The 12,103-nt window shown below is 42.5% G+C and overlaps 1 protein-coding gene across 1 annotated transcript; it reads left to right on the top strand.

Annotated features, from left to right (window-relative positions):
* Window positions 1-4,365: 4,365 nt before the first annotated feature.
* On the top strand, window positions 4,366-11,503 carry LOC143769894 (uncharacterized). Its single transcript, XM_077258928.1, has 4 exons — window positions 4,366-4,517; window positions 8,175-8,378; window positions 9,990-10,114; window positions 11,477-11,503. The coding sequence occupies exons 1-4, from the start codon at window positions 4,430-4,432 to the stop codon at window positions 11,489-11,491; spliced, it is 432 nt and encodes a 143-aa protein (XP_077115043.1). The 5' UTR covers window positions 4,366-4,429; the 3' UTR covers window positions 11,492-11,503.
* The last annotated feature ends 600 nt before the right edge of the window (window positions 11,504-12,103 follow it).

Here is a 12,103-nt window from a genome sequence, read left to right on the forward strand (position 1 = left end):
TGGAGACGGGATTTCATAAAATCCCCTCCACTATGCTGGAACATCTGGACGCTGCTTGTTTGACGCTGCAGCGTCAAACAAGCAGCGTTTACTTACCGTGGAAACATACCCTTAGGGGCCCCTGCCTCCGGTCAATGTTTATCTTTAAAGTAACATGCACGGTACAAACATGATCACAGGGAGTCAGCAGAGAGAAGGAAGGAAGAGAAGGCCTCCAATCAGAGTGCAGGGAGTGAGTCATGTGATCGCTCTTCTGCAGTCTGTGGAGGAGAGGGGGAAGGGAGGCCACTCACCCAATCCCGGCTGAGCGCGCTCTGCTTCAAAGCTCCTGTGCTGCAGAGAAGTGATCAGCTCCAGCAGCAGCAGCAGCAGCAGCAGCCGGGGACGCAGGGGGACTCTGACTGTGAGCTGAGCTCACTGCCTGCACATGATGTCTGCAGCATCTGACTTGGAGGAGCCTGAGGAGCAGCCCCCAGGACCAGAGGACACTCTCCACACAGCATGATGAGTATCTTGGCACATGTCATTTGCTATTTCATATGTCTGATCTGTTGCCTTGAATACATACATACAGGCACAGTATATAAAGCAATGAAGGTTCTTAAAGGGAACCTGTCACCCCGTTTTTTAAAGATGAGATAAAAATAGCGTTAAATAGGGGCAGAGCTGTGCTTTACATTAGTGTCTTTTTTGTGCCTTTATTCCCCAGCTATGCTGCCGAAATACCTTTGTAAAGTCGCCATTTTGGGCTGTCACTCACGCTGGTCTGGTCAAATGGGTGTGGTGACATCACTGTTTCTTCCCCCAGATCTTGCTTATCTGTCCGTTGATGGCGTAGTGGTTTGCGCATGTCCAGCTGCCGAATCTATTGCGCAGGTGAAGGAAAAGAGCGCGATCTGCGCTGTTCTCCTGGTGATCGGTGGGGGCGGCCATCTTCCTGAGGCCGCACGTGCGCAGATGGAGCGCTCTGCTGCACGGGGCTTCAGGAAAATGGCCGCGGGATGCCGCGCGTGCGCAGATGGAGATCGCGGCGGCCATTTTCCTGAAGCCCCGGGAAGCCGAGCACTCCCAGCACTAATGTAAAGCCCAGCTCTGCCCCTATTTAACGCTATTTTTATCTCATCTTTAAAAAACGGGGTGACAGGTTCCCTTTAACCTTGTATGTCTTGTTTATCCTGCAATCTGGACAGACACTGAACACTGACATGTGATCGATAAGTGTCTTGGCACATAATTTATTTACTGCTGATTAGCTTATGAGAAGGAGAATGGTTATTTTCTTAAGTTTGCGAGCGGCTGGAATCTTGCAGGACGGTTTTTACATGTGGGAGCCTGTCACCATATAAGGTCCGGCCAGCATCTGTACGCCCTCACATAGTGTTCTAGAATGCTCTCTAGGTCCCCAATTCTCTATGCAAGGTACAAAAAAGAGCTTTTATTATAATCACGGATGGCGCAGTCCGGGCGTCACAGTCTTGACCAGGGTGGATTGATTTAAATCACGCCGATTTAAATCATGATTTAAATCACAATTTAAATCAAAAGATTTTTTTCTATTTAAATCGGATCGATTTAAATCATGATTTTAATCATGATTTAAATCACTGATTTAAATCAAAAGGTTTTTTTTAATATAAATCACGATTAAAATGAGAAGTGAGAGCAGTGCGCATGTGCGCCCATAGTTACACGGACGAAACTAGGGGCAACGATCTAACGCCAGGGTGAGGGGGGGACCCCAAAGTAAGTAAAAATCTTTTTTGTTTTACTATATGGCAATAGGTAGGTGTTTAAAAGCAGCATGTCTTAATTGTATAAACTATTAATAGCCTCCACATTTTGTTCATACTGCCCCTTTAATTCCACACTTCTAGCTTGGTTTCACTTTTGGTTTAGTTTCTTTTTCCATTCAGTTGACATGCCCAAACTTGTTGGATAGTCAGCATCCTACAGAAACCTCTGGAAGAGCATGGCATTGTGAATGTTACACATATACAGCCTTTATTCTACTGAGTTAAACAACTCAGCTTTATCTCATGATGGAAGAACCTTTGGATGGTAAAATATTTTCCTCAAAAAGCAGTTAATTGAAAAAAATCCGATTTAAATAAAAAAAATCCGATTTAAATCAAAAAAATCCGATTTTTTTGATTTTTTTAAAAAAACATTGATTTTTATCCACCCTGGTCTTGACCCGGCGCCGTCCCTCTTCCTGTGATCGCTGTCCCTCTTCGTGTGGAAGATGCATCCTACATCATGCATTCAGTGTCCTCTATCGCACTCTCATGCAGGTGCACTTCTCTTTGCCCTGCTGAAGTCAGAGCACAGTATTGTAGTGCGCATGCGCCAGCTTTATTTCCAGGTAATCAGCTCTTTGGCCTTTCCCAGTGCACATGAACTACAGTACTTGGCTCTGCTTTCAGCAGCCTAGAGAGAAGTGTGCCTGCACAGGAGCGCGATGGGTGATACTGTGTGGATGACGTAGGATGTGTCATACAGATGAAGCAGTAATAGAGAAAGGCGATCTTAAGTCAAGACCAGCGATGCCTTGGTGAGAGCCATTGGTGAGTATAATGAGAGGTCATTTTTATGCCTTGCGGAGGGGATTGGGGACACATTTACAGCCTTCCTTATAGAGGCTGCCTATGGGAGCTGCATTATACTATATAGTCTTCCTATGTGAAGGGCATTATACTATAGGGTCTGCCTATGGGGAGTGCATGATACTATATGGAGGCCTATGGGGAATGTATTATACCATATTGAGGACTATCTGGTGTATTATGCTATATGGAGGCTATCTAGAGGGCCATCATTCAGTGTGGAGATTACAGCGACGGGGCCATCATACAGTGTTGGAGCCAGTTTGGGGGATATTAACGGGTCAGTATATACAGTGAGGGGGCATCATACTGTGTATAGGGGAGCTGTACAGTGGGGGAGACTCGGGACTTTATTAAATGTAAAGTGGGCACTAATTCTGACAGGGGAACTCAGGTTACTGTGACTATCAAAGGGTCACACACAGAGGGCATTATTACTTTCTAGGGGACAAAATGTGGGCACTGTTTTCTAGGGCACTTGCACCTGGCATTACTATATTATAGAGGGTTGCTTTAGAATTTAGAGGGCACAGAGAACCACACAGCAGGTGCAGTAATAGGGACACATACGGCAGCAGCGGCTCAGTATTGGGGTATCAGGGTCAGTAATAGGGACACGTACGGCAGCAGCGGCTCAGTATTGGGGTATCAGGGTCAGTAATAGGGACACGTACGGCAGCAGCGGCTCAGTATTCGGGTATCAGGGGCAGTAATAGGGACACATACGGCAGCAGCGGCTCAGTATTGGGGTATCAGGTGCAGTAATAGGGACACGTACGGCAGCAGCGGCTCAGTATTCGGGTATCAGTGGCAGTAATAGGGACACATACGGCAGCAGTGGCTCAGTATTGGGGTATCAGCAGGATGAGGAGTTTGTGCAGGTTGGGGATAGATGGTGATGGTGCTGGAATGTGAGAAGTGAAACGTGTCTTTGTTGTATTCTCTGCAGATGAGTTGTAGCTGGAAGAAGTTGTCATGTCGGTCTGGGCCAGATGGAAAAGACGGGAAAAATGAACAATTCTATCAGAAAGAACGTCAGAGGTAAGTCATTATCTGTAACTGTGCAGTGATCTGTTATATGTTCTGTAGGACTGGTATCTACCCCTGACCATATGGCGGTAATATCAGTGTTGGTCTTTATATAGAGATTATCTTCAGTAACAGCGCGGTCATCTGCTGAGGTTCTCCTCCACTATTAGGCCGGAGACACACTGGTGCGAGATACGGACGAGTCTCGCTGGTTAAAAGCAAGCTGTGGCACCGGCACTCGTGCAGCTCCATGTATTGCTATGGAGCCGCACGCTCCGCTCCGGAGTGCAGGTGCCACAGCTTGCTTTTAACCAGCGAGACTCGTCCGTATCTCGCACCAGTGTGTCTCCGGCCTTAGGGCGCATCACTGAATTGTAATGATGGTTACCTGGTTAGGGGCCCACTCAGAAGCTTCGCCCCCCCTGGACCAAAACCCTAGCTACGCCTCTGGCGTGAGATGTAATGTAATCTATTTGCTGTAATTCATTCTACATCCGGAGTCTTCTATGTTTCCACTTTTTTTTGTGTGAACAACAGAGACATTATTATTTTCTCATGAAATCCTTGCTCTTAGTCAAGGAAAAGTAACAGGACATCATCCAATTACCTTTTATGTAAGTCGCCTGGAGATGTAAGTGTAGGAGACTTATCAGGTTACCTCCTCACAATATACAGTGATACTGATGTAATCTTTTCTGGGGAACCAATCCCCGGGGACATTTCACAATAATTTAAACATCGGAACTCCATATCGGAGTCATTTCTGTCCTGTAATCATCACTTACTCATCTGCTGTTATGGACAGATCTATCATGTTCGTTGTCCTAGTTTTGTGGGGGATACTTTCCTCGGCCATCTCTCAAGAACTGGAAGAAGCAAGTGGGGGTGAGTGTTCCTAGAACGCTGCATGCAAATCCTTTATGGAAATATATTGTGTGGCATTGATAATTTAGGTAAAGCTTAAATGGGATGTCCAGGAATAGGGATTTGACAATCTATCTACAGGACAGGTAATCAATAGCAGAACAGTGTGGGTGCCCCAACCTATCAGCTGCTTTTTGCTTCGATGGTGACCGGATTTAAACACTTTGATGGGAGCTACTGAACGCAGCTCCATTCAAAGTGTAGTAGTCGCTACCGGGTACTGCAGAACAGCTTAAAAAAAAAAAAGAGCTATGGTGCAGTACCTGGCAATTTAATTTAATTGACTTCTGGAGGCAATTGGTCACTCAAGATTTTATTTAGGGATATGCATAATACAGGGGGGGGGGGGGGGGGGGGCTAAATGCAATGCAAGTCACTATACTCAGATTTATATTTTTTAAATATTTAGAAAACCATGTGCCATTTCCTTTACACTGCACAGACACTTTCTACTTTGTGTTGTCTTATCATATAAAATCTAGTGATGACGAATATGCTCGTTACTCGAGATTTCTCGAGCACGCTCGGGGGTCCTCCAAATATTTTTTAGTGCTCAGATTTTGTTTTCATTGCCGCAGCTAAATGATTTACATCTGTTAGCCAGCTTGATTACATGTGGGGATTCCCTAGCAACCAGGCAACCCCCACATGTACTTATGCTGGCTAACAGATGTAAATCATTCAGCTGCGACGATGAAAACGAAATCTCCGAGCACTAAAAAATACTCAGAGGACCCCCGAGCATGCTCGAGAAATCTCCAGTACCGAGAATATTCGCTCATCACTAATAAAATCCCAATAAAATAGATTTTAAAAAGTAAAAAAGTGTAAAAGTTCACATGGTATGAATACTTTTTCAAGGCACTATATATTGTTTGTATTGCCCTATGTGACCATGGACAACAAGATATACATTAATAATATGTGTCACTCCCAATATACACGGCGCGGGGCCTAGAGAAGGATTGGCGGTGGTAGACACTCAAAAGAAGGTAGAAGACAGAAGATAAACAAGAAGATACAGGTGCTTACCGGAGAACTGCAAAACCGGCATCTAATGGATTTATGTGCTCAAATGTTCGGGAAAACATATATACAGTATATATATATATATATATATATATATATATATATATATATATATATATATATATGTCATTGAGACACATACATATATATATATATATATATATATATATATATATATATATATATATATATATATATATATATATATATATATATTAGTCTGTATTTATATTTACTTCAGTGCGATATCTGTGAAAAGCCGGTAATTCAATTGCCGGCTTTTCATTTCTCCTTCCCAAACCCGACAGGATATGAGACATGGTTTACATACAGTAAACCATCTCATATCCCCTTTTTTTTTTTTTTGCATATTCCACACTACTAATGTTAGTAGTGTGGATGTGCAAAATTTCAGCGCTGTAGCTGCTAAAATAAAGGGTTAAATGGCGGAAAAAATTGGCGTGGGCTCCCGCGCAATTTTCTCCGCCAGAGTGGTAAAGCCAGTGACTGAGGGCAGATATTAATAGCCAGGAGAGGGTCCATGGTTATTGGCCCCCCCGTGGCTAAAAACATCTGCCCCCAGCCACCCCAGAAAAGGCACATCTGGAAGATGCGCCTATTCTGGCACTTGGCCACTCTTCCCACTCCCTGTAGCGGTGGGATATGGGGTAATGAAGGGTTAATGCCACCTTCATATGACCTGGAGCGTGGGAAAAAGTTCCCAGGCTGCAGTTCATGAGAACATCCAGCAGGGGCGCATCACCGCGACTGAAGGAAATGTAGGTCAATGACCTACATTTCATTCATTCGCCGGGGAATTACAAGCACGAGCACAGCTGCATTTGCAGGGCTCCTACTTGTAAATTATTTTAACCCCTTCAGATGGATTACCTCGTGGGACGTGACGGTTCAACTGAGGGTATGTATCTTGTGCATTTATTGTTTTGCCAAGCGAGGGTCTGCAAATGGATTGAGAGAGCAATAAAATATTAAAACAACCGCTGTGTTTATTTCATTAAAATACTTTTAAATCATGTGTGTGTGTGTGTTTTTTAACCCTTTCAAACAATTGGATTAATAATGGATAGGTGTCATAATTGACGCCTCTCCATTATTAATCTGGCTTAATGTCACCTTACAATAGCAAGGTGGCATTAACCCTTCATTACCCCATATCCCACCGCTACACGGGAGTGGGAAGAGAGTGGCCAAGTGCCAGAATAGGCGCATCTTCCAGATGTGCCTTTTCTGGGGTGGCTGGGGGCAGATGTTTTTAGCCACGGGGGGGGGGGGCAATAACCATGGACCCTCTCCTGGCTATTAATATCTGCCGTCAGTCACTGGCTTTACCACTCTGGCGGAGAAAATTGCGCGGGAGCCCACGCCAATTTTTTCCGCCATTTAACCCTTTATTTGAGCAGCTACAGCGCTGAAATTTTGCACATACACACTACTAACATTAGTAGTGTGGAATATGCAAAAAAAAGGGGATATGAGATGGTTTACTGTATGTAAACCATGTCTCATATCCTGTCGGGTTTAGGCAGGAGAAATGAAAAGCCGGCAATTGAATTACCGACTTTTCACTAACACCGCTGTGTATTTCTCGCAAGTCACACTGCTGGTCTGTGTGGAATCCGTATTTTTCTCGCCCCCATAGACTTTCATTGGCGATTTTTTTTGCGCAATACGCTGACAAACGCAGCATGCTGCGATTTTGTACGGCCGTAGAAAGCCGTATAATACTGATCCGTAATATACGGCTGATAGGACTAGACCCATTGAGAATCATTGTGCCGTATGTTATGCGAGTTTTACGCACGTAGTTTCTGCGCTCTTACGTCCGTAAAACTCGCATGTGTGACGGCGGCCTTAGTCTGTAGTGACGCTGTAGCGTAGCCCCGGCCAGAAGCGACGCCGAAGCGGTGGCGGAGTGTGAAAGGGGCGTGGCTAGAATGTGACATCACACAAGTGTAAGGACGGGCGTGTGCGGGGACAAGGCAATCCAACACGTTTCGAAGGATAAGTTCCTTCTTCGTCAGGGCGGTTTAGTCTAACTCCCTGTGACCAGCGAGGAGGAACCTAGCGGGCAAAAGCCCTCACCCTACCTCCCTGCTCCACTGTACTGCGGGACCGAATACTGGACACCTCCTGGGAGAAGACCTGGCTACGCTACGGCGTCACTACAGACTAATGCAGTAAGTGCATGTGTGCAAACCACTTTTCCGGCTGTAGTGCTCCCTGACTATTGGATTTGCATACCTTTGCCTCTCCTCCCGGTGCGAGCAACTATTTTCCCTGTGTCCACTTGCATTTATTTCATTTACCAATGCACTTTTTTAGCGCAGGTGATAGCTTTTATATATACCTCAAAGTTTATTTAGTTTCCTGGCTGAAATTGAGCAAATTTGCCGAATTTGAATTTGATCAGATTCACTTATCCCAGGAAAACTTATTGCAGCAGATTCATTGTTTACCTTCTAGTAAGTAAAGCTTTGCTGCATTCAAAGATTTTATAAGAATGTTTCTATGTGGAGAATCACTTGCTTTATTCAGCTTCTATATAATTCTTGAACTCTTTCTCTCAAGGTGCAGAAAATATAGGAAAACCAGGCAGATGTCCTGAAGTAGTGGAAGAAGATCTCATCTCCTCTACATCTACACCCTGCTCTTCTCTGTGTAAAGATAAAGAAAGCTGTACAACACAAGCTTGTGACAATGACTTCAACTGCGAAGGAAGCCTAAAATGCTGTAAGGCGAGATGTGCGACTGAATGTCTCCCACCAGTTTTTAGTGAGTAACCAAAAATCAAAAAAATTTAACTTTTATGATTGTCTGATAATAAAAAGATAAACAGTGACTAAAGGAAAATACATACAAATCTTCGGACTCTGTGCACTGCATTTCCCACTGCCTTTTCCCAATTTCTATACTATTGAGGGCATAATGAGAGAGACTTGGACCCTGCGGTGAACCAGGGATGATGACTGATGGAGCTCACAGGGAAATTATTTCAGGTAAAAAAGTTATTAGATAGACAGGAAAGTAGTCAACTTTACTGCCCAAGGCAGGGGTCTGTTGCTGTTCCTATCATTTTTGTAAGGTAGAATATGAGGCTTTGCACCCTAATTTTTTATCACTTTCACACGGAAAAATGCAAGATCGAACTCCAATGCCAATAATCTCTGTTTCATGTTAATATATTAGAAATGTTATGCTGTGTTGTATTCTTCTTCCAGATGTTGATCAAACAATGGTTGGTCCAAACTAATTTGTGTTTTCTAAAACCAATGTTTGTCAGTGATTATATTGGATTCTGAGTACTAAGGACCCTCTTTCACATAAGATAACAGTTGGCCAAAATGTTAGATTTTGACCATAATGAACTAATTCCTGATTCTATAGTGCCCATTACTGCACTTCCCATTCCTTATCTACTGTATATCTAATGCTCTATCTATACCTCTATCTTACACTATATATTCCACATAAGAAAATTATACATTCTTTACATTACATTACATTAATTGCACACCTTAGAGCCTATAAGGTTCAATGCACAATAAAACCTTTATTTTCAGTGGGAAAGGTGTATAACCGTCCATATTACACCCTTACATGTGTAACAAGTTGGCACGGGGTGGTAGTCATGGCCTAGTTTACTAAGACAGAGTTAGTGAGCACCCCGGCCCCTTGCATACAAACAGACAAGTGAAGTCCCAGTCCTGCGGTACAGTCATTTACCTTCATCACATGCTCATTTCAGCCGCTGGAGATCAGCATTCAGGAAAACATCACATGCCACAGTTCTGTTCCAACGGGAAAGCTTTACTGTAAACAACACAATGCTTTCAGCTCTGTCCCTGCATGAGACGGCACCATCACAACAGCTCCCATCCAGGCTGGGAACTACAAAAGTCCTTCTGGAGTCGGTCCTACAACACCAGGACTTATCCACACTGTCCAACAGTCTGTGGAAACCGATGTCCCCCCTGACTGGGGCGCCCTCTGCTCCTGGCAGGGAAAAGCATCTTGCCTCAGGCAAGCCTGCCCAGGCTCTGCTATAGGGACAGGAAGTCCCTCTCCTGTAAGCCTGTTGGACGGCCCCCTTATTTAATTCCTTCTGTCGCTAAACAAACTATGTACAAATGCAGTTACATAGCATACACAGCACATTATACATTACACATTACACATCATAGCAATGTAAAACATGAGGCAACCATGGGGGTACCGCATGGGCTCGGTGCATAGGAGAGAGGAAGCAATTGAGGGGCCCCGCCACCTCATTACACATGTATAATTACGGAGAACAGTAATTCTCTTTTCTAGAAAAAAGATAATGGAAAAACAGAAACATTTTTGCTTGTAGTGTATGTGTTCCATGTTGTTTCTTCTCCACAGGAAGCCCATGTGAAAATAACTTTGACTGTCCTTGGACATTGAAGTGCTGCAGTGGTGTCTGCGACAGTGACTGTGTGTACCAGCACAGAAAACCTGACTCAATTGCAAAAGGGATTATTCTTGATGTAAGTGGTGGAAATATATTGTATTATATAAATTAAAGTATCTTAAAGAGGTATTCCCATCTCCAAAACCCAATCCCAATATGTAGTAGGTGTAATAATAATATTAGCAAATACCTCTAATTAGAAATGTAGTATAGTTTTTCTGATTCACTGTGTCACTTTCCTCATGCAGGCATTGCAGTACCTTAGGTATCCATGGTTATGACCACAAGCAACTAGCTAAATATCACTATATCAGTGGTCTTAACCATGGATACCTAAGGTCCTGCAATGCCTGCACATGAGGAAAGAGGTATTTGCTAATATTATTATTACATCCGCTACTTATTGGGATAGGATCTTGGAGGTGGAGGTGAGAATACCCCTTTACGTTCTTCCTAGACACTTTTCACATTTATGACCAATTTTCAAAGTTTGAATTTTACATACCCTTAAAGAGAATCTGTCTGTAGTATCAACCTTCCTAAGCCATCTATATGGCATTAAGGTCATAGGAAGCGGAATAAAATGACACCTTTATATCTGCGATCTGATGTTGTATTCAAGAGAATTAAATTGCCAGTGTGATCATAATTAGTTGAGCTTCAAAGTCTTTGAGAAGTTATTTTACCTCAATGAATTGAATGTCCCATATTATGATCTGAGGTCTGGAAAGACTGCATGGCATAATTGTAAGATCTTGAAAAGCAAAAAAAGAGAACTAACTAATACTCACCTAATTGCTTATTTCTACTGCTCACAGTACCTCAGACAGTCCTCCTCGACTTTTGTTACCGCTGCAGTAAAACAAACCCTGGACATCTTCATCATAGGCTGAGACTTCTGGCCTTGACTAGGTTGACATGCGATTTTATATACTTGTACTTTAGGCTGGGACTTCTGACACATGGAGGGTCGTCTCAGGATTAGTCGCATCTAGATGTCCCGGCTTAGTGTGAAGAATGATGTCTAAAGTTTCTCTATGATGGGAAAAGTTGCCTAGGACCTATAGGGGAGAAGTATCCACAGGGGTTAAAAATTAGAGGAATATTCTTTCTTTTTTTTTTACCTTTTCTTGGCCTTCTATGGTTCACCAAAATGGCAGCCAGTCAGCCAGCTGCCATATTGCTAAGTTTGAATGGAGCAAATTACACAAAATCCGCCTTCTGGTACAAATTTTTGTAAATTTAAAGTAGAATTAAATTGAGTAAATTATCCCAACTCTAATTATTGTAATTATTTACATACTGTCTTTGCTTCTCATAATAGTTTTACACTTTCTGCCCTACTGTTTTATGTCTCTATACATGTTTTATATTTGCTCTATACTAATGTTTGTATTGCTATGTGACATTTTCATTTTTATTATATTTTTACTTCTAGAAAAAGAAAGAGTAATAGAAAAAGAAAGAATAATCCTATCCTAAATCCCTTTGGATCTCCAATTCAAAGAATAAATGTATAAATTGGAAGTAAAAAACGAAATTTGTATTTGGTGTTTGAATTCTATACATTTATGTTGATCTCAAGTACTATCTGAAACTTGGAATAATGAGAGAACAAGAAATAATTAAAGTTTTGTTCATTTTTTAAAAAACTAGCTTGACCTATATAATGTGAATTTATTCAATCATATATCATTCTGGGTGCAAAGGCAAAGTCATTGTTTTCGGCAGCACGAGTCTGGTTTATACAGGATGATGTGCTGCAGAGAACGATGTTCTTTTGTGCAGATCAAAAGATCATTTTACCTGCTGAATGAGGGATTTGCTAATTCATTGGGCGATCATCAACTTGTTTAAATATCAAAGACTGTTTAAAATGCAAAGATACAGTGAACAAATGTTCATAGAAAAGTTTGTTTAATGTATTATTCCAGTGTAAATGGACTTTTAGCTAGGAAACAGTGAGGAGGGCATTATAGTAAATTCCAGATATTTTACTGTAAATTGGTCTACAAACACCCTTTGAGTGAATTTTGAGGAATAAACAGAATACTCTCATTCAAGA

The sequence above is a fragment of the Ranitomeya variabilis genome, chromosome 4 (genome assembly GCF_051348905.1).
Source record: "Ranitomeya variabilis isolate aRanVar5 chromosome 4, aRanVar5.hap1, whole genome shotgun sequence".
In the NCBI taxonomy this organism is placed as follows: Eukaryota; Metazoa; Chordata; class Amphibia; order Anura; family Dendrobatidae; genus Ranitomeya; species Ranitomeya variabilis.